General features: G+C 39.3%; 1 protein-coding gene across 2 annotated transcripts in view; it reads left to right on the top strand.

The window, feature by feature from the left end:
• The window catches only part of EDIL3 (EGF like repeats and discoidin domains 3), a 423,483-nt gene that overhangs the window by 191,775 nt on the left and 209,859 nt on the right, over window positions 1-21,849 (top strand). For both annotated transcript variants that reach the window (XM_079918353.1, XM_079918354.1), the window contains one exon: window positions 12,538-12,666. In XM_079918353.1, coding sequence (XP_079774479.1) covers window positions 12,538-12,666 — 129 coding nt within the window. The remainder of the gene's footprint in view (window positions 1-12,537; window positions 12,667-21,849) is intronic.

The raw sequence follows: 21,849 nt of genomic DNA, 5'->3' as shown, positions 1-21,849 counted from the left end.
ATTTGCTGAAAATACTCTGAAATATTTCCATTTAGGAAGCCTTTGGAGTCCTGTATTATTTATAGGAATGTGCTTAGTGAGTGCATGCTGATTCTGTAGGCATCTGTCAAGATTAACATATTAATCTACAGATCTTCAACGGGGCAGGAAGTGTGGCTTAATGGAAAGGGCTTAGGTTTGTAGTCGGGCAGAATGTGTTAAAGAAAATCTTGGCTTTTGCAGTTACACATGTTACTTAACCTCTCTGTGCAAACCTGTTTTCTTGCCTGTAGAACAAAGATATGTTCTTACAGAGCATCATAAAGAATACTATGTATTTCATGTTGCTTAATGTATAAAGCACTCTAGAAAGGTTAAATCCTTGCCCCATTTGCTTTATCTCATCCTCGCCCTGTAAATGAAAATCATTGAATTTCTTAGAGTAGGAAAAATAACAGCAGCTACAACCTTTGTAACAGATAATCTTTTTCTGAAACCCAGATGTCAGCTGAGGTCATGATGTCTTTGGGGGTATAAATAAAATGAGCTCCAACTCTCTAGCTCGTATCTTTGGGGAATCTCAGAGGCTTCACCAAGATTGCTGGGCAGACTTTGCCTGTGCCCTCAGGAAATATCTAAAGTGTCTAGGACTAGATACCTCTGTCAGCTCGGTCTTCAGGTTCCTGTATCCACTGGATTCTTGAGTCCCTCAGGCGTCGTGTCCTGCAACACTTCTTCCCTTCTGCCAGGATGAGCCAGATGAATAGCATAGCTCTTTCCCCTTGATTTCCCCCAGTACCACACACAGGTCTGACTGTAGATCTGAATAGTCCAACAGAGACAGGTCACATTGCAGCAGTGCCAACAACTTAAACCTGAATTTTAGACATCACAGTTTCTTACCAGCTACTTTTTATCCCTATTACAGCTCCACAGCATACTGCTTGACCCCCCTCGCTCCCTGAAATTTACTTCCATCTCTGCTTGTGGGGTCTCTCCTCCTGGGTTGTTCCCACTCATTCCTAAGTTCTTCCCTCTATACGGCAGAGCCACTAACTCATCCTCAGCTTCTAGCCAAGTTCTACTTTTCCAGAGATGCAGGAAGCATGAGTAAACAGAGTCATCTATTCCAGGCTCTCATATTTGCTCCTTGTTCTTCCAAGTGACTTCCATTGACCACTTTCCTCGTGATCATGGCTTTAACTGCTGCCAAGGACTGGCAGAGGCCTTACTATTTCAGTTGTTTGCTTTTTATCCCTCCTTCACCCAGCTCTGTAAGTAGAAGGGAACATGGAAAATATTTATTTTCTTTCTGATATAAATAATATCACTCTCTTGAGGGGTCAGAAATAGCTTAATCATTTTTGGTTTTAATAACTTTTTTCCTACTAGAGAGAATTCCTTAAACTCAACATTCCTCATATTAATTGAGGTTTTTGGTTTTTATTTTTGAGAAATCACTGAATTCTTATTAGGCTTGTTTCCTCATCTGTAAAATTGAAAGATTGGATTAGGTGATCTCCAATGCTCCTTATTTGTTTAAAATTATATAATTCTTAGGCTATAATTATTAATATCTTTTTGGCAATTATATGCATGGCTATCAGTTATCAGTTAATAAAAAAATCTAGGTTATGTATTTTCTTATTTTGAGTGAACTGATGAGTCAACCCTCTAATGTCACGTTTATTTCTTTCACTCCTCCCCAGTTGGTTGATTCTGTAAAGAATGTAGGTTTTAGGATCACAGATTCTTAGCTTGAGACCTAAATGCATCACTTGTAGATGTTCATTTGGGAAATATTACCTAATCTTTCTGTCTTTAAGTTTTTGAAAAAGGTAAAAGAGAATGGTAAGGACAACTACATCATCTAGTTGCTAGGAGGAATAAATGAGATTATTTATGTGAAAGGAATTTGTAAGTTGTCAGGCATCGTTAATGTTAATTAATTTGAGAGGAGGGAGGAAATAGAAAGTGAGAAAGAAGAGAATAAGGGAGGGATTCTGTAGCATGGTTTGCATCTCTTCGTGATGGAGAAAAATGACCACTGGTGTTAACACCTTCTTCCTGTCTCAAACATCTACAACATACCACCTCAAAGACAGGTGTTAGTTGGTCTAATTGACAAGTACTGCATAGCACTAAACTACCTACTTGAATAAATGTATTATTTTTAATTGGTATGAAGATATCTGGAGAAAAATCACAGCTACATTGATTTCTTTTCACTCTTTGAAAGTCAGCCCTACCAAGAATTGAGGATCTAGACACCAGAGTTGCCACGTTGTTGCCTATTTCATGTATATCTTTATTAGATTCTACAACCATTGAATTTCATGAAATTTTAAACTGGAAGAAACTGTCAAACAGCTACTGGAGGAGGTGATAGAATTATGAAGTCTTGCAGGATAGCGTTGCCCAAACTCTGAGTGCTTTCTGTTGTCAACTTTGTGATGATGGTGAATTTCCTTTTCTCTCATCAAGTTGTTAAATGGCTTTGACCCACACTTGGGTAGCCATTCACTATTGCAACCTTTTAATACAGCAGTCCCAAAACCTTTTTGGCACCAGGGACCTGCTTCGTGGAAGACAATTTTTCCACGGACAGGGGTGGGGAGGGTGGATGGTTCAGGTAGTAATGTGATCGATGGGGAGAGATGGGGAGAGATGGGGAGCCATGGGGAGCGGCAGATGAAGCTTCGCTCACTTGCCCGCCGCTCATCTTCTTCTATGCGGCCCGGTTCCTAACAGGCCACGGACCGGTACCGGTCCATGGCCCAGGGGTTGGGGACCCCTTACTTAATAGCCTTGCCCCCACCCAGCTGACTCTGGTTATCACCATTCTTGTGCCAACACTTTCACCTACTCTCTAGTCTCTGCTGAAACCACTCACTTTTCTTCACTAATCTTCCTCCAGACTCTGGAATTTATCTCTACATATAGAGTCAGACACTTGGTTTAATTACTCTCGCTTGCCTTTTCTAGTATGTACATCTTAACTTTCTCTTCAGTGATTTTTGTTTCACATAAGTGTGTTCTAGTCTCTCCAATTAAAAAAAAAAGGACAAAATTAGAGAATACTATATATTTTGCTTAGCCTTTCTTCATCTCCCAGGGAGAACTTTTTCTTCCTTCAACTTTTCTTCACAAACTCCAATCTGGATTCTGCCCTGAGTCAATTAGCATCTTCCAAGAGGCCAACTAACAATATAAGACAGAATTAGACGTGCAAAAGGTTTATTGGAGGGGGGGATAACTGTGATGGACAAACGGGAGAGAGAGCAAGAGTAGGTAGGATGAGCCTTCAGAGACTGTGACACAAGCCTGTCAACTCTGAAGGGAGGAAAGGAATGAAGGAATATTGCAAAGAAAAAGCCTTGGATGCTATGCCAGTTGAAAAAATCTCAGCCATACCAAAGGGGCACCCCAGAGTAAAGAATGTGCAGTAGAGGAGTGCCAGGGTCAGGCAGGACTGGCCCAGCTCTACACCTCCACCCGGCAGCTGGTTCTCTCCAAGGGAGGTGAAGCACCACAATCCTATGGACTCTCCCAGTACCAGTCACTCTGGTGAAGTTACTTTCTCAAAGCTTAAAAATAACTCTCGGGCTTCCTTCGTGGCGCAGTGGTTGAGAGTCCGCCTGCCGATGCACGGGACGTGGATTCGTGCCCCGGTCCGGGAAGATCTCACATGCCGCGTAGTGGCTGGGCCCATGAGCCATGGCCGCTGAGCCTGCACGTCCGGAGCCTGTGCTCCACAACGGGAGAGGCCACAGCAGTGAGAGACCCGCGTACCGCAAAAAATAAAAATAAAAATTAAAATAAAATAACTCTTCTCTATATTTGCAACTTTCAATGAGCTACTTCCTACACATTGGCAAAAATTGTAGTTCTCCCGAAGTATGCCCCGCCACAAGCTCACAGATAGTCGAAAAAATTATTGCAACCAGCTATACACTCCCCTTGACCCATGAGGTTATAGTCACTTACAAGCTTATGCTACTTTCACCAGCAGGATACAAAAGCTCTTCTGTGTTTGTGACTCTAGAAATTGCCATTCACTATTACTTTTTAAACATGCAGAAGAGATGCTATAATTCAGAGACCTTAATAACAATATTTTACTTAGTGCTAATACTTTCTGAGTGTTTCATATGTGTCTGTTCTGGGTATTTTATATGTATGATTTTTTTTTAAATTTTTTTTTAACATCTTTATTGGGGTATAATTGCTTTAAAATGGTGTGTTAGTTTCTGCTTTATAACAAAGTGAATCAGTTATACATATATATGTTCCCATATCTCTTCCCTCTTGCGTCTCACTCCCTCCCACCCTCCCTATCCCACCCCTCCAGGTGGTTACAAAGCACCGAGCTGATCTCCCTGTGCTATGCGGCTGCTTCCCACTAGCTATCTACCTTACGTTTTGTAGTGTATATATGTCCATGCCTCTCTCTTGCTTTCTCACAGCTCACCCTTCCCCCTCCCCATATCCTCAAGTCCATTCTCTAGTAGGTCTGTGTCTTTATTCCTGTCTTACCCCTAGGTTCTTCATGACATTTTTTTTTTCTTAAATTCCATATATATGTGTTAGCATATGGTATTTGTCTTTCTCTTTCTGACTTACTTCACTCTGTATGACAGACTCTAGGTCCATCCACCTCATTACAAATAGCTCAATTTCGTTTCTTTTTATGGCGAGTAATATTCCATTGTATATATGTACCACATCTTCTTTATCCATTCATCCGATGATGGGCACTTAGGTTGTTTCCATCTCCGGGCTATTGTAAATAGAGCTGCAATGAACATTTTGGTACATGACTCTTTTTGAATTATGGTTTTCTCAGGGTATATGCCCAGTAGTGGGATTGCTGGGTCATATGGTAGTTCTATTTGTAGCTTTTTAAGGAACCTCCATACTGTTCTCCATAGTGGCTGTATCAATTCACATTCCCACCAGCAGTGCAGGAGTGTTCCCTTTTTTCCACACCCTCTCCAGCATTTATTATTTCTAGATATTTTAATGATGGCCATTCTGACTGGTGTGAGATGATATCTCATGGTAGTTTTGATTTGCATTTCTCTAATGATCAGTGATGTTGAGCATTCTTTCATGTGTTTGTTGGCAGTCTGTATATCTTCTTTGGAAAATGTCTATTTAGGTCTTCTGCCCATTTTTGGATTGGGTTGTTTGTTTTTTTGTTATTGAGCTGCATAAGCTGCTTGAAAATTTTGGAAATTAATTCTTTGTCAGTTGCTTCGTTTGCAAATATTTTCTCCCATTCTGAGGGTTGTCTTTTGGTCTTGTTTATGGTTTCCTTTGCTGTGCAAAAGCTTTGAATTTTCATTCGGTCCCATTTGTTTATTTTTGTTTTTATTTCCATTTCTCTAGGAGGTGGGTCAAAAAGGATCTTGCTGTGATTTATGTCATAGATTGTTCTGCCTATGTTTTCCTCTAAGAGTTTGATAGTTTCTGGCCTTACTTTTAGGTCTTTAATCCATTTTGAGCTTATTTTTGTGTATGGTGTTAGGGAGTGATCTAATCTCATACTTTTACATGTACCTGTCCAGTTTCCCCAGCACCACTTATTGAAGAGGCTGTCATTTCTCCACTCTATATTCCTGCCTCCTTTATCAAAGATAAGGTGACCATATGTGTGTGGGTTTATCTCTGGGCTTTCTATCCTGTTCCATTGATCTATCTTTCTGTTTTTGTGCCAGTACCATACTGTCTTGATTACTGTAGCTTTGTAGTATGGTCTGAAGTCAGGGAGCCTGATTCCTCCAGCTCCGTTTTTCGTTCTCAAGATTGCTTTGGCTATTCGGGGTCTTTGTGTTTCCATACAAATTGTGAATTTTTTTGTTTTAGTTCTGTGAAAAATTCCAGTGGTAGTTTGATAGGGATTGCATTGAATCTGTAGATTGCTTTGGGTAGTTGAGTCATTTTCACAATATTGCTTCTTCCAATCCAAGAACATTGTATATCTCTCCATCTATTTGTATCATCTTTAATTTCTTTCATCAGTGTCTTATAATTTTCTGCATACAGATCTTCTGTCTCCTTAGGTAGGTTTATTCCTAAATATTTTATTCTTTTTGTTGCAATGGTAAATGGGAGTGTTTTCTTGATTTCACTTTCAGATTTTTCATCATTAGTGTATAGGAATGCCAGAGATTTCTGTGCATTAATTTTGTATCCTGCAACTTTACCAAATCCATTGATTAGCTCTAGTAGTTTTCTGGTAGCATCTTTAGGATTCTCAATGTATAGTATCATGGCATCTGCACAGTGACAGCTTTACTTCTTCTTTTCCGATTTGGATTCCTTTTATTTCTCTTTCTTCTCTGATTGCTGTGACTAAAACTTCCAAAACTATGTTGAATAAGAGCAGTGAGGGTGGGCAACCTTGTCTTGTTCCTCATCTTAGTGGAAATGCTTTCAGTTTTTCACCATTGAGGACGATGTTGGCTGTGGGTTTGTCATATATGGCCTTTATTATGTTGAGGAAAGATCCCTCTATGCCTACTTTCTGCAGGATTTTTACCATAAATGAATGTTGAATTTTGTCAAAAGCTTTCTCCACATCTATTGAGATGATCATATGGTTTTTCTCCTTCAATTTGTTAATATGGTTTATCACATTGATTGATTTGCGTATATTAAAGAATCCTTGCATTCCTGGGATAAACCCCACTTGATCATGGTGTATGATCCTTTTAATGTGCTGTTGGATTCTGTTTGCTAGTATTTTGTTGAGGATTTTTGCATCTATGTTCATCAGTGTTATTGGCCTGTAGTTTTCTTTCTTTGTGACATCCTTGTCTGGTTTTGGTATCAAGGTGATGGTGGCCTTGTGGAATGAATTTGGGAGTGTTCCTCCCTCTGTTATATTTTGGAAGAGTTTGAGAAGGATAGGTGTTAGCTCTTCTCTAAATGTTTGATAGAATTTGCCTGTGAAGCCATCTGGTCCTGGGCTTTTGTTTGTTGGAAGATTTTTAATCACAGTTTCAATTTCTGTGCTTGTGATTGGTCTGTTCATATTTTCTATTACTTCCTGATTCAGTCTTGGCAGTTGTGCATTTCTAAGAATTTGTCCATTTCTTCCAGATTGTCCATTTTATTGGCATAGAGTTGCTCATAGTAATCTCTCATGATCTTTTGTATTTCTACAGTGTCAGTTGTTACTTCTCCTTTTTTTCTAATTCTATTGATTTGAGTTTTCTCCCTCTTTTTTTTTTTGATGAGTCTGGCTAATGGTTTATCTATTTTGTTTATCTTCTCAAAGAACCAGCTTTTAGTTTTATTGATCTTTGCTATCGTTGGCTTCATTTCTTTTTCATTTATTTCTGATCTGATTTTTATGATTTCTTTCCTTCTGCTAACTTTGAGTTTTTTTTGTTCTTCTTTCTCTAATTGCTTGAGGTGCAAGGTTAGGTTGTTTATTTGAGATGTTTCCTGTTTCTTAAGGTGGGCTTGTATTGCTATAAACTTCCCTCTTAGAACTGCTTTTGATGCATCCCATAGGTTTTGGGTCGTCGTGTCTCCATTGTCATTTGTTTCTAGGTATTTTTTTATTTCCTCTTTGATTTCTTCAGTGATCACTTCGTTATTAAGTAGTGTATTGTTTAGCCTCCGTGTGTTTTTATTTTTTACAGATATTTTACTGTAATTGATATCTAGTTTCATAGCGCTGTGGTCAGAAAAGATACTTGATACAATTTCAATTTTCTTAAATTTAGTAAGAGTTGATTTGTGACCCAAGATATGATGTATCCTGGAGAATGTTCCATGAGCACTTGAGAAAAATGTGTATTCTGTTGTTTTTGGATGGAATGTCCTATAAATATCAATTAATAAGTCAATCTTGTTTAATGTATCATTTAAAGCTTGTGTTTCCTTATTTATTTTCATTTTGGATGATCTGTCCATTGGTGAAAGTGGGGTGTTGAAGTCCCCTACTATGAATGTGTTACTGTCGATTTCCCCTTTTATGGCTGTTTGTATTTGCCTTATGTATTGAGGTGCTCCTATGTTGGGTGCATAAATATTTACAATTGTTATATCTTCTTCTTGGATCGATCCCTTGATCATTATGTAGTGTCCTTCTTTGTCTCTTGTAATAGTCTTTATTTTAAAGTCTTTTTTGTCTGATATGAGAATTGCTACTCCAGCTTTCTTTTGGTTTCCGTTTGTATGGAATTTCTTTTTCCATCCCCTTACTTTCAGTCTGTATGTGTCTCTAGGTCTGAAGTGGGTCTCTTGTAGACAGCATATATATGGGTCTTGTTTTTGTATCCATTCAGCCAATCTGTGTCTTTTGGTGGGAGCATTTAATCCCTTTACATTTAAGGTAATTATCGATATGTATGTTCCTATTACCATTTTCTTAATTGTTTTGGGTTTGTTTTTGTAGGTCTTTTCCTTCTCTTGTGTTTCCTGCCTAGACAAGTTCCTTTAGCCATTGTTGTAAAGCTGCTTTGGTGGTGCTGAACTCTCTCAACTTTTGCTTGTCTGTAAAGGTTTTAATTTCTCCATCGAATTTGAATGAGATCCTTGCTGGCTAGAGTAATCTTGGTTGCAGGTTTTTCTCCTTCATCACTTTAAACATGTCCTACCACTCCCTTCTGGCTTGCAGAGTTTCTGCTGAAAGATCAGCTGTTAACCTTATGGGGATTCCCTTGTGTGTTATTTGTTGTTTTTCCCTTGCTGCTTTTAATGTGCTTTTTTGTATTTAATTTTTGACCGTTTGATTAATATGTGTCTTGGTGTATTTCTCCTTGGATTTATCCTGTATGGGACTCTCTGTGCTTCCTGGACTTGATTAACTATTTCCTTTCCCATATTAGGGAAGTTTTCAACTATAATCTCTTCAAATATTTTCTCAGTCCCTTTCTTTTTCTCTTCTTCTTCTGGAAATCCTATACTTCGAATGTTGGTGCATTTAATGTTGTCCCAGAGGTCTCTGAGACTGTCCTCAGTTCTTTTCATTCTTTTTTCTTTATTCTGCTCTGCAGTAGTTATTTCCACTATTTTATCTTCCAGGTCACTTATGCATTCTTCTGCCTTAGTTATTCTGCTATTGATCCCCCTAGAGTATTTTTCGTTTCATTTATTGTGTTGTTCATCGTGGTTTGTTTCATCTTTAGTTCTTCTAGGTCCTTGTTAAATGTTTCTTGCATTTTCTCTCTTCTCTTTCCAAGATTTTGGATCATCTTTACTATCATTATTCTGAATTCTTTTTCAGGTAGACTCCCTATTTCCTCTTCATTTGTTAGGTCTGGTGGGTTTTCATCTTGCTCCTTCATCTGCTGTGTGTTTTTCTGTCTTCTCATTTTGCTTATCTTACAGTGTTTGGGGTCTCCTTTTTGCAGGCTGCAGGTTCATAGTTCCCATTGTTTTTGGTGTCTGTCCCCAGTGGCTAATGTTGGTTCAGTGGGTTGTGTAGGCTTCCTGGTGGAGGGGACTAGTGCCTGTGTTCTGGTGGATGAGGCTGCATCTTGTCTTTTTGGTGGGCAGGTCCATGTCTGGTGGTGTGTTTTGGGGTGTCTGTGGACTTATTATGATTTTAGGCAGGCTCTCTGCTAATGGGTGGGTTTGTGTTCCTGTTTTGCTAGTTGTTTGGCATAGGGTGTCCAGCACTGTAGCTTGCTGGTCGTTGAGTGAAGTTGGGTGCTGGTGTTGAGATGGAGATCTCTGGGAGATTTTCACCGTTTGATATTATGTGGAGCTGGGAGGTCTTTTGTTGACCAGTGTCCTTAAGTTGGCTCTCCCACCTCAGAGGCACAGCACTGACTCCTGGCTGCAGCCCCAAGAGCCTTTCCTCCACACGGCTCAGAATAAAAGGGAGAAAAAGTAGAGAGAAAGAATTAGTAGAAGTAGGAAGAAAGAAAGAAAGGAAGGAAGGAAGGAAGAAAAAAAGAAGGAAAGAGGGAAAGAAAGGAAGGAGGGAGGGAGGGAGGGACGGTGGGAGGAAGGAAGGAAGGAAGAAAGGAGGGAAGGAAGGAAAAAAGAAAGAAGGAAGATAAAGTAAAATAAAAGAGTAAAATATAATAAAGTTATTAAAATAAAAAATAATTATTAAGAAAAGAAATTAAAAAAAATGGACGGATAGAACCGTAGGACAAATGGTGGAAGCAAAGCTATACAGACAAAATCTCACACAGAAGCATACACATACACACTCATAAAAAGAGGAAAAGGGGAAAAAATCATAAATCTTGCTCTCAAAGTCCACCTCCTCAATTTGGGATGATTCATTGTCTAAAGGAAGGAAGGAAGGAAAAAGAAAGAAAGAAAGAAGATAAAGTAAAATAAAATAGTTATTAAAATTAATATTATTAAGAAAGAAAAAAAATTAAAAAAAAAAAAAGGACGGATAGAACCCTAGGACAAATGGTGGAAGCAAAGCTATACAGACAAAATCTCACACAGAAGCATACACATACAGACTCACAAAAAGAGGAAAAGGGGAAAAAATCATAAATCTTGCTCTCAAAGTCCACCTCCTCAATTTGGGATGATTCATTGTCTAAAGGAAGGAAGGAAGGAAAAAGAAAGAAAGAAAGAAGATAAAGTAAAATAAAATAGTTATTAAAATTAATATTATTAAGAAAGAAAAAAAATTAAAAAAAAAAAAAGGACGGATAGAACCCTAGGACAAATGGTGGAAGCAAAGCTATACAGACAAAATCTCACACAGAAGCATACACATACAGACTCACAAAAAGAGGAAAAGGGGAAAAAATCGTAAATCTTGCTCCCAAAGTCGACTTCCTTAATTTGGGATGATTCATTGTCTATTCATGTATTCCACAGATGCAGGGTACATCAAGTTGATTGTGGAGCTTTAATCCGCTGCTTCTGAGGCTGCTGGGAGAGATTTCCCTTTCTCTTCTTTGTTCTCACAGCTCCCAGGTGCTCAGCTTTGGATTTGGCCCCGCCTCTGCGTGTAGGTCGCTGGAGGGCGTCTGTGTTTTGCTCAGACAGGACGGGGTTAAAGGAGCAGCTGATTCAGGGACTCTGGATTACTCAGGCCTGGGAGGGGGGAGGGGCACGGAGTGAGGGGCGGGCCTGCGGCGGCAGAGGCTGGCGTGACGTTGCACCAGCCTGAGGCACGCCGTGCGTTCTCCCGGGTAAGTTGTCCCTGGGTCCCGGGAACCCGGCAGTGGCAGGCTGCACAGGCTCCCCGGAAAGGAGGTAGGGATAGTGACCTGTGCTCGCACACAGGCTTCTTGGCAGCGGCAGCAGCAGCCTTAGCGTCTCCTGCCCGTCTCTGGGGTCCGCGCTTTTAGCGGCGACTCGCGCCCGTCTCTGGAGCTCCTTTAAGCAGAGCTCTTAATCCCCTCTCCTCGCGCACCAGGAAACAAAGAGGGAAGAAAAAGTCTCTTGCCTCTTCGGCGGGTCCAGACTTTTCCCGGACTCCCTCCCGGCTAGCCGTGGTGCTCTATCCCCTTCAGGCTGTGTTCACGCTGCCAACCCCAGTCCTCTCCCTGTGCTGCGACCAAAGCCCGAGCCTCAGCTCCCAGCCCCGCCCGCCCCGGCGGGGGAGCAGACAAGCCTCTCGGGCTGGTGAGTGCCAGTCGGCACCGTTCCTCTGTGCGGGAATCTTTCCGCTTTGCCCTCCGCACCCCTGTTGCTGCGCTCTCCTCCGCGGATCCGAAGTTCCCCCCCTCCCGCAGTCTCCACCCGCCAAGGGGCTTCCTAGTGTGTGGAATGATTTCCTCCTTCACAGCTCCCTCCCACTGGTGCAGGTGCCGTCCCTATTCTTCTGTCTCTGTTTTTTTCTTTTTTTCTTTTGCCCTACCCAGGTACGTGGGGGAGTTTCTTGCCTTTTGGAAGGTCTGAGGTCTTCTGCCAGCGTTCAGTAGTTGTTCTGTAGGAGTTGTTCCACATGTAGATGTATTTCTGGTGTATCTGTGGGGAGGAAGGTGATCTCCGCGTCTTAGTCTTCCGCCATCTTCCCCTCGTCCCCCTTATTTATTTATTTTTGGCTGTGCTGGGTCTTCGTTTCTGTGTGAAGGCTTTCTCTGGTTGCGGCGAGCGGGGGCCACTCTTCATCGCGGTGCGCGGGCCTCTCACTATCACGGCCTCTCTTGTTGTGGAGCACGGGCTCCAGACGCGCAGGCTCAGTCATTGTGGCTCACGGGCCCAGTTGCTCCGCGGCATGTGGGATCTTCCCAGACCACGGCTCGAACCCGTGTCCCCTGCATTGGCAGGCAGACTCTCAACCACTGCGCCACCAGGGAAGCCCTGTATGAATTCTTTTCATCTCTATCATCCCCCTTTGTGGTAGATTGTATTAGTATTGCATTCAACAGAAGATGAGACTGAGGTACGGAGAGGTTAAGTAAATCGTCCAAGACCACATGGCTAGAAAGTGATGAAACCAGGATTCAAACCCATACCATTGATCTCTAGAACTCCCCCAACTACTACATTTCCTATGGCACTAATATCCAGAACACTTTCCTCTATAAAATTATTAATTGCAAAATGCTGACCCAATGTCTACTTTAAAGCATATGCATCATGCAGCAATATTCTTTTTCTATCTTTCAGGTCCCTGCACTCCTAATCCGTGCCATAATGGAGGAACCTGTGAAATAAGTGAAGCATACCGAGGGGATACATTCATAGGCTATGTCTGTAAATGTCCCCGAGGATTTAATGGGATTCACTGTCAGCACAGTAAGTCATCCACAGTCGTTGTGCTTTTACTATCATTGATTGCAAAATATACAAGTCATTATTCTTGTTTGTAATAGAATGATAGAATCTTTGAGCAGCAAAGAACCCTGGCCGTTGGCTAATGCTACTTCTCTCCCACTGAATACACCACATTCCCCACTGACTCCTAGACTGTTTCTATCCTCCCAGGCGTGTTGGCCCTTTTCATCGTTGTTCAGCCACACTTGCAAAATGCTGCTTTTATATTGAACTGATATGTGTCTCTTTCTTTCACATTTGTCCTAACGCTGCATTCTTCAAGCTTCCTAGACATTATTCTGTTGATTCAGTTCAGAGATGATACCCAGAAAAGAAAACTTCCCACTCTGCCCTATCTATAAGCCAGTTTCCTCCTTCTCACATGTCAGCAATTTTAGTGTGAAAATCTTTGTAAGTTCAACAAGTGTGCTATCTGCATATCGCTCTTTTATGCTTGTTCTTATTTAACCTGAAGTTAAACAAAATATGTCCACTTGTGATGATTTTTTCTTAGAAGTATGGCTCAACATTACTGTCCTTCTAAGGATTTCTAACAGTAAAAATCTGCCTTTGTATACTCTTACACTCTCCACCCTAGAGCCCTGCAGCACAGGAAAAAAAAAAAAAAAGGATGATATGACCTTGGGTACAGTCCTTGCCACTAAACACTGGACAGCATCCCATTATGAAAATTCTATTCTCATTTCAAGAGGGGATTCCTCTGTAAGAGTGTGTGCTCTATGCAAGCAGCCCTTGATTGGGGGTTGCCAGACTGTCTGCCTCTGGATGCTGCTCTGACACTATGTCACAAAGCTTTGCCAATAAGTTAGTAATATTCTCTTCAGGTGATTAGGTAAGTGTCAAGGCAGCGAAGATTCTGGGCTCCCATCTCTGTCTTTCCAGAGATGTTTTGAGATATTCATGTGTGAAGGCTGAGCAGTGATGCTACAATAAGGAAGAATCAGCTGTGGGGACTTTGGACTCAGCCTGAGAAAAATCAGGAGCTTCTCAGTCCCTTGTTGGTGATCTGAGCCCTTAGAGACAGTTACAAGCAGTGTAGGTATTACAGTAGACTGTATTATGTGTATTATAACAGGCTTCTACAGAAATTCCACAAATTCCTGACCATTGAAGGTCTCCAGAAAAGTACACAATATTCTCAAAGTCTCAGAGCCAGGATGCACTCTGCATTTTTTGCTGATGATTGGAAATCTGGCTCTGTCTGACATATCCAATTTTGCCTTACTCATTCTTAACATCACGGTCTTAATCATCACTCTAGTATTCGTGGCTTATATATTCACTACTCACGCTAGGACATTCGCCATTCCCCTGTTCCCCTCCCTCTGATCAATATCCTATTCCTCCTTTAAGACTCAGTTTCTATTAAGACCTTAAACCTATGTTTAAGGTTTATGGGAAGCTGGAGGCTGAGGGATTCAATTTAGAACTGGGATTTTGTGGTCTAAACAAACTGGTCCCTCTTCTCTGAAGTGCATCACTATTAGAAGCAGCAGAGAATAAGGGAAAGGGATTGGATTTGGAATCAGAGACCTGGATTTGAGACCTGACCTCTAAGTTATTGGATAAGTGACCCTGAGCCAGTCACTTGACCTTTCTGTGCTTGAAGACATATAAATAGAGGAATTGAACTAGAAATAAATGATCTCTGGCTCATACAAGCTAGGAGAGTATTATGACTAAATGGGTAGCTTGCTTACTGTACAAAGGTTATCAGGTCTTCCTCTTTACAGATAAAATTGAAAAGGATTATAGGGAAAGAAAATTTAGAAGTTCTGGAAGCCCTGAGAGCTTTTCCAGGTGGGAGAACCAAAAAAAGCAGCTGTTTAGTCCCTTGCAAGAACTGCTAGGGATTTGGGTTTGCGTTTCACAGTGGTAATTATCTTATAGCCTAGATATACTCTAGAACCTTGCTATTCAAAGTGTAGTCCTGCATCAGCATTTCCTGGAAGCTTGTTGGAAATGCAGATTACCAGGTGCCACCTCAAACCAATTAAATCAGAATCTGTTTTTAAAAATGATCCCCAGTTGACTCCCACACATATCGAAGTTTGAGAAAAACTGCACAAGGCTTTCAGTAGCTATAACTAGTCATCTCATAGGTTAAGGTAGCAACTTCTGCATTCAGTTACATAACAATGCATTATAGGCAAAATATTTATTATCTTTTTGCTAATAAAAACTATAGTGAAAATCAGAGATGGACCAATATAATATGAACATTTCATTTGGGAAAAGAATTGAAAAAAATTCTTCAGACATCCAGTTATAGCAGGGCTTATTAATTTAGTTCTATATGACAGAATGTGAATTAAATATCTTTTGGAATATGCTAAATAGTTAAAGAATTTTAAGTTTCATGATATAGGAGTGACAAATACATAGTTAATAGGTTTAATTTAACAACTGTTTTGTCAGTATGTTACAAATTAGAAAAAATGTTTCCAGTGCTAGCATTAATATTACCTACATTTTTTTTTTAAATTAGGTTTTGGTTTTGCAAACAGTTTTAGGTTTACAGAAAAATTGAGCAGAGAGTACAGAAAGTTCCCGTATATCCCCCTTCCTTAGTCTCCTCTCTTATTAACTTCTTGCATTAATTGGGTATATTTGTTATAGTTGATGAACTGATATTACTATATTATTATTAAGTAAAGTACATAGTTTATATTAGGGTTTACTATTTGTACCGTACGGTTCTATGGATTTTGAAAAATGCATAATAGCATATGTCCACCAAAGCCTCATACAAAATAGTTTCACTAACCTAAAAATCTGTGCTCTGCCTATTCATCCCTCCCTCCCTACGCCCAACCCCTGGCAACCACTGATTTTTTTTTTTTTTCCACTGTCTCTGTGGTTTTGCCTTTTCCAGAATGTCATACAGTTGGAATCCTACAGTATGTAGCTGGAATCATATACTATGTAGACTTTTCAGAGTAACCTGTTTCACTTAGTAGTATGTATTTAAGTTTCCTCCACGTCTTTTTGTGACTTGATAGCTCTTTTTGCTTTTAACCACTGAATAATATTCCACTTTATGGATGTACTTCAGTGTGTTCATTCGTTCACCTATTAAAAACGTCTTAGTTGCTTCTATTTTTGGCAATTATGAATAAAGCTGCCATAAACATTCATGTGCAGGTTTTTGTGTGGACATAAGTTTTCAACCCATTTGAGTAAATACCTAAGAGTGTAATTCTTATGGTAACAGTACATTTAGTTTTGTCAGAAACTGCCAAACTGCCTTCCACAGTGGCTGTACCATTTTGCATACTTGTTGGCAAAGAATGAGAGTTTCCTATTCTCACAAACATTGGTTATTGTCAGTATTTTGGATTTTAGCCATTACAAATTTTTTTTGGTAATGAAAATAGCATGAGGTTGTAACTTTATAACTAATAATGATTAGTATTGGTTTTTATGTAGAATTATCAAATTATACATGTTCTTAAAATGCCATACATTAATGTGTATCATACATATATATGTAATTATGTGTATATATGTATATGTACATATATGTATATATACACATGTGTGTGTGTGTTAATTATAAGATGTAAATTATAAGATGAGTTGAACACCAAAATTGTCTAGAGGTTAGACTTTTGAAAGGCATTTTTAAGCAAGCACTTTTCTGGTGGGAGCCGCATTTTGGGCTGGCTAGAAGTAATCATATTTTATTTGTTGCCTAGTTACAAATCTAATGCCTTAGGGAAGGACTGTTTCTTCATTCTCAGAATTCTATGCCCATCTTACTGAAGGCATTCTGTGCATTCTCCCTACCTGTGCACAGCTCTGCAACCTTCAATTCCTTTTATTGGGTTGGCCAAAAAGTTCAAACTGAGAAAGTTGGCCAGAAAAATCACAGAATCTAAAATTTTCCTCTTTGTATATTATGCTAAATGTTGTAAACCAGTTTGGTGTTAATTTGATACTATTGACTAATGGATTCATACATTCAACAAATATCTATTGGGGACATGAGTCATTTTACTTTTTTAAATTACATATTTCACTTTTCTCAGAGTTAGCCAATGGTATTTGCTGTTTTGACAATCACTGTTCATTGGATTAATTACATATTTTGCAGTTACATGTGTTTTCTGATAGATGATGCTTGTTAGAATCTGGTTCCACCTCAGCCCTATTGAATCACAATCTTTGATTGGTACCCTGGATATAGTTAAAAGCATCCATATGGTCCTTAGGTGCACCAAGCTTGAGGACTACTGGCTAAAAGAATGACCTTTAATTTCCAAATTATACAGGAGTAAACTTGCTTTTAGGGAAAGAATTCTGGATTAGACTTGGATTTTTGATGCAGTTCTATCTTGATCAATTGATGAAGACTTGGTTAGTATTTAATGGTTCTTTGATTCAGCTTTCTCATCCAATGATTCAATTCAATTCAATAAACACTTACTGAGAACTTCACACTGTATTATGTGCTGGAAATAATATGTCTATAAAAAGTAGAATTAATAATCCTTTGCCCTGTTTACCTAAATAGGATATTTGTTAGAGTAAGATGAGACATTTTAGAACATACTTTACATATCTTAAAGTGTAACAAATTCCTAATGGATGAATATTTTAAAATATAATGGGGATTCCTATTGGTCTTTAATTTTTCCCTTCTCTTAAAAAAATTTTTAATTGTAATTTTTTTTTGAAAAATATAAGTTGTAGGGCCGGGAGGGGAAGCCTAATTTGGAACTTTATGCTTTTCTATAAGAATTCCTCTCTTACATCCTTAATTCTAAGAGGTAATTATTATTTTGTTAAATTACTCTTTCTAATGTTAGCTTGATGGCCTCTTTATTTTAGCTTTCCCACTAGAGGATAAATTTGTCCTAATAAAGTATTCACTTCAAAACTGTGTTGAAACAACCTGGAGTTATTACTGACACCTGCAAGCTCTTTAACCACAGTGGCTAAATGAAGACCTCTAAGGAGACTTCCAAAATAGACTTGCCTCCAACCTCAAAAGGTTTCTGACTATAGATAGAGAATTCAGAGTTTTCTGTTCGCTGAGGACTTTGCAGGTCAATGTTAGACCCCTTAACTCTATAAGCCAAAGGTTCTCGAACTTGGTGTGTATATGAATCATCTGGGAGTACAGATAAATATTCAGATTCATCTTGCTCATCTGTAGAGATTCTAATTCAATAGAAGTAATTTTGGACCCAGATCTGCCTATTAACAATTACCCTGGTAAAACTGACACAAACAATTCTAGAACACTGGTTCTCACTTTGGTTGCACATTAGAATCACCTGGAGACTTATGAAAACTACTAATGCCTGGCTTCCACCCCAGAGATTCTGATTTAATTGGTCTGGGGTATGGTCTAGGCATTAGGAGTTTTAAAACCTCCCCAGATGATTCTAATGTGCAGCTAAGGCTGGGAATCAGTGTTCTAGAACTATACTGCCAGGAATTACCATGTCTTAAAGATACCAAGCAGAGAAATACAGAGAAATGAAGCTTAGGATACACAAATATAACTCCACACTAAATGTATAATCAGGCAACCTTATTGAATTTTGTCATTCAAGCTTTACTTAATATAACGGAAATCATCTTACAGCAAGAACCCTCAACTGTTGAAAGAATCAGGCCAGAGGAAGATGTTAGCTTACTGTTCTTAAAATATGTTATCCCTTAATCTATCTGCAATAGTCAGCGTTCCAAGGCATTTTCATTTTCTTGTTTTCACTCTTTTCAGGAGTCTCGCAAAGAGCACTGTCCTGGCAGAGCTATGTACTAGATATTTACACAGAAACACTATTCAAATATAGACACAGTCTGTGATTTTTTGCAGTGAAATATTCAGATATTGTCAAACTCAAAATATTTGAAAATTGCTACTTTAAATGACAGTTAAACATTCTTCTTTTTTCCTGTTACTTATTAAAAGAAATCTGATTGTCAGGAAACCATAAGTTCTGAACAAAAATATGTTAAAATCTGCCAGAAAGGTTAGACTCATGAAGGTGGTGTATTTATACTAATAGGCTTGACCTTCTAGAACTGATTCACTCATGATTTCATAAAGGATCTCTCCAGGAATAGAGATGGTAACACAAATACAGTTTAAGAAAAGAAATTTGTTGCATGTAATCCAAACTTCCAAGGCCTCTTAGTTTGTGGCAATATTTAACTTTGATTTCCTAATTCCTGTTGCTCTTAGCTACCATTTTCCAGTGCCATTTACGCCTGTGGGGCCTCATTCTCTCCTGAAGTCTTCTTCACTCAGGCCAGGAGTTTATTTATTTATGCATTTGACAGGTAATTTTTGAGAGCTTACTTACTGCTTTGCCAGGCTGCCACATGCTTAGGAACGAGTATGAGCTCCCTGGCTCTGCTGACGGTTCCACCTTGAAAATATTGCTCAGGGGCTGGCTGCACTTTCCTCTGCTGGTGGCCACCCAGGCATCTAAAACTGCACATGGTCTAAGGAACCATCAGGCCAAGTTAAGCCGTTTTAAGGACATTGGGTCCTACTGTGTTCCCTGGGGTTGGAGAGTCACAGGGCTTTTCCCAGAGCCTCACACATCCCTTTACGGACACAACTGCTCAACTTCCTGACCTAACTGCGCCTTCTTTTTTTTAAATTGAGATACAATTGACACGTAACATTATATTCATATCAGGTGTGCAACATACATTTTTTTTCTTGTGATGAGAACTTTTAAAATCTACTCTTTTAGCAACTTTCAAATATGCAATACAGTATTTAAAATTATAGTCACCATGCTGTACAGTACATCTCCAGCACTTATTTGTTTTGTAACTAGAAGTTTGTATCTTTTGACCCCCTTCACCCACTCCCTCACCCGCTGCCTCTTGCAGCCATCCATTTTTTCTCTCTATCTGTGGTGGTGGTGGCTGTTATTGTCCTTGTATACCTGAAGATAGTGTCAGATCCCACAGGTTGAGGGCTCAGTACCACAAGACTGCCCCCAGCCCACTCTGGATGGTCCCCAGGTTACCAACGACTTCTGTCAGAGTTGGCTACAAATAGGACATTCCCTCCTCAAGTTCTCTTAATTTGGTAGAGCAGCTCACAAAACTCAGGGAAACTCTTGCTTACATTTCCCAGTTTATTAAAGGATGTGATAAAGAATACGGGTGAAAGCCTAGATGAAGAGATACACAGGGTGAGGTCTGTGAGGGTCCCGAGCACAGGAGGTTCTCTCTGTGGAATTGGGGTGTGTCACCTTCCCAGTATGGATATGTTCCCCAACCTGGAAGCTCTCTGAATCCCATACTATTGAGATTTTTATGGAGGCTTCCTCATGTAAGCATGATCAATCATTAATTCCATTTTCAGCCCTTCTCTAGAAAAGCGGGGGGCAGGGCTGAAAATTTCAAGCTTCTAATCGTGGTTTGATCTTTCTGGTGACCATCCCTCACCCAAGAGACCACCCACAGCTGCCTCATTAAAACAAAAGACACTCCTATCACCCAGGAAACTACAAGGGTTTTAGGTGCTCTGTGCCAGGGACAAGGGAAAGAGACCAAAATAACCAAGTCCCTGGTGTCATAGGACTTCCATTCTAATGGAGAAAAAAATAATTTAAAAAATAGGACGTATTCATTTACCATATTGCTCAGCAGTTATACTCTTGGGCATTTATCCAAGAGAGATGAAAGCTTAAATTCACACAAATGTCTGTATGTTCATAGCAGCTTTATTGGTAATAAACAAAGTCTCAGATTGGCCCAGATGTCCTTCAACAGGTGAATGGTTAAACAAACATTGGTACATACATTCCATGGAATACTTAGTACTCAGCAATGAAAATGAAGAAACTGTTGATAAATACAACTTAGATAAATCTCCAGGAAATGAAGCTAAGTGGAAAAAAAAAAAAAGAAAGAAAAGCCAATCCCAAGAGGATACCTACTGGATGATTCCAAGTAAAACATTTTGGAAAAGACAGAATTTTAGAAAGGGAGGACAGATTTCCAAGTGTTAAGGAGGGAACAGAGGAAGGTGAGTCCTTAAAAGGACAACACGAGGTATCCTTGTGGTATTGGACCTATTTGGTATATGGACTAGCATGATGGATACACACACCTACTTAGGTGATAAAATTGTACAGAATTACTTACATATACACAAATGAGTATAAGTAAAACTGGAGAAATCTGAATAAGGTTGATATAGTAATAGCAGTATTTTAGTTGTGCTTTTATACTACAGCTTTGCAAAATGTTAACCATTGTGAAGAACTCGGTATATATTTCTTTGTCTGATTTTTTACAAATGCATTTGACTCTACAATGATTTTAATAAAAATTTAATTAAAATGTAGCAATATATATTATGTATAATGCATAATAATGTAGTAGTAACATGTAATATCAACAATAATAATACATATTATAAGGATAAGGACTAAGGAGCAGAGATTTTTGAGTGATATTTTAGAGCATGGCCAAAGTTTTCTCCCAGGAATTGACACCTGAGTAGAGATGTGAATGATGTCAGGGGTCATCCAGGTAAACCAGAAGGAGTAGCGAGTGCTGGGGTCCCAAGAGGGGTGTGTGCTTGGGGCACAATGAATGATGAGAAGGGAGACAGAAAGGAGGCCTGGTCAAGGGCTGGATCAGGTAGGGCCTTGTAAGCCATAGAGAGGACTTTTTAATCTTATTGAAATTGGAAGAGCGCCTTTGGAGGGCGGAGAGCAAGGGAGTATATTAATTCATTTGTTTGGAGAATGACTCTGACCACTGGTGAAGAATAGGCTCTGCTGGGGGCAAGAAGATGGTGGCTTGGACTGAGGTGGTAATGAGGACTTGAGGGGAGCTGAACAACGTTCAGATTTGGAAAGTCGTTTCAAGTGGATTACACTAGGGTCATAAATACTTGTTTTTTTCTAATTAATTTCAATAGCATTATAATTATTTATTTTTACTTAATTTCTTGTCATGAGCTTGGGCAGTATAATATATTGTTATAACTTTCATTATGCCTTGTTACTGACATTTGTTTTTTAGCCTTTAACAGCATCATTAGGATAAAATCTAGACTTTTAAAGAAAAAGGTATATATACACATATACATATATACATATATAATCGATGCTTTAAATGTGTACGATGTTATTTAAGATATTGAATTTTCAA

This window comes from Stenella coeruleoalba (genome assembly GCF_951394435.1).
Source record: "Stenella coeruleoalba genome assembly, chromosome: 3".
Classification (NCBI taxonomy): Eukaryota; Metazoa; Chordata; class Mammalia; order Artiodactyla; family Delphinidae; genus Stenella; species Stenella coeruleoalba.
The sequence above is the reverse complement of the archived record's forward strand: the minus strand, read 5'-3'. Positions and strand labels throughout refer to the sequence as shown.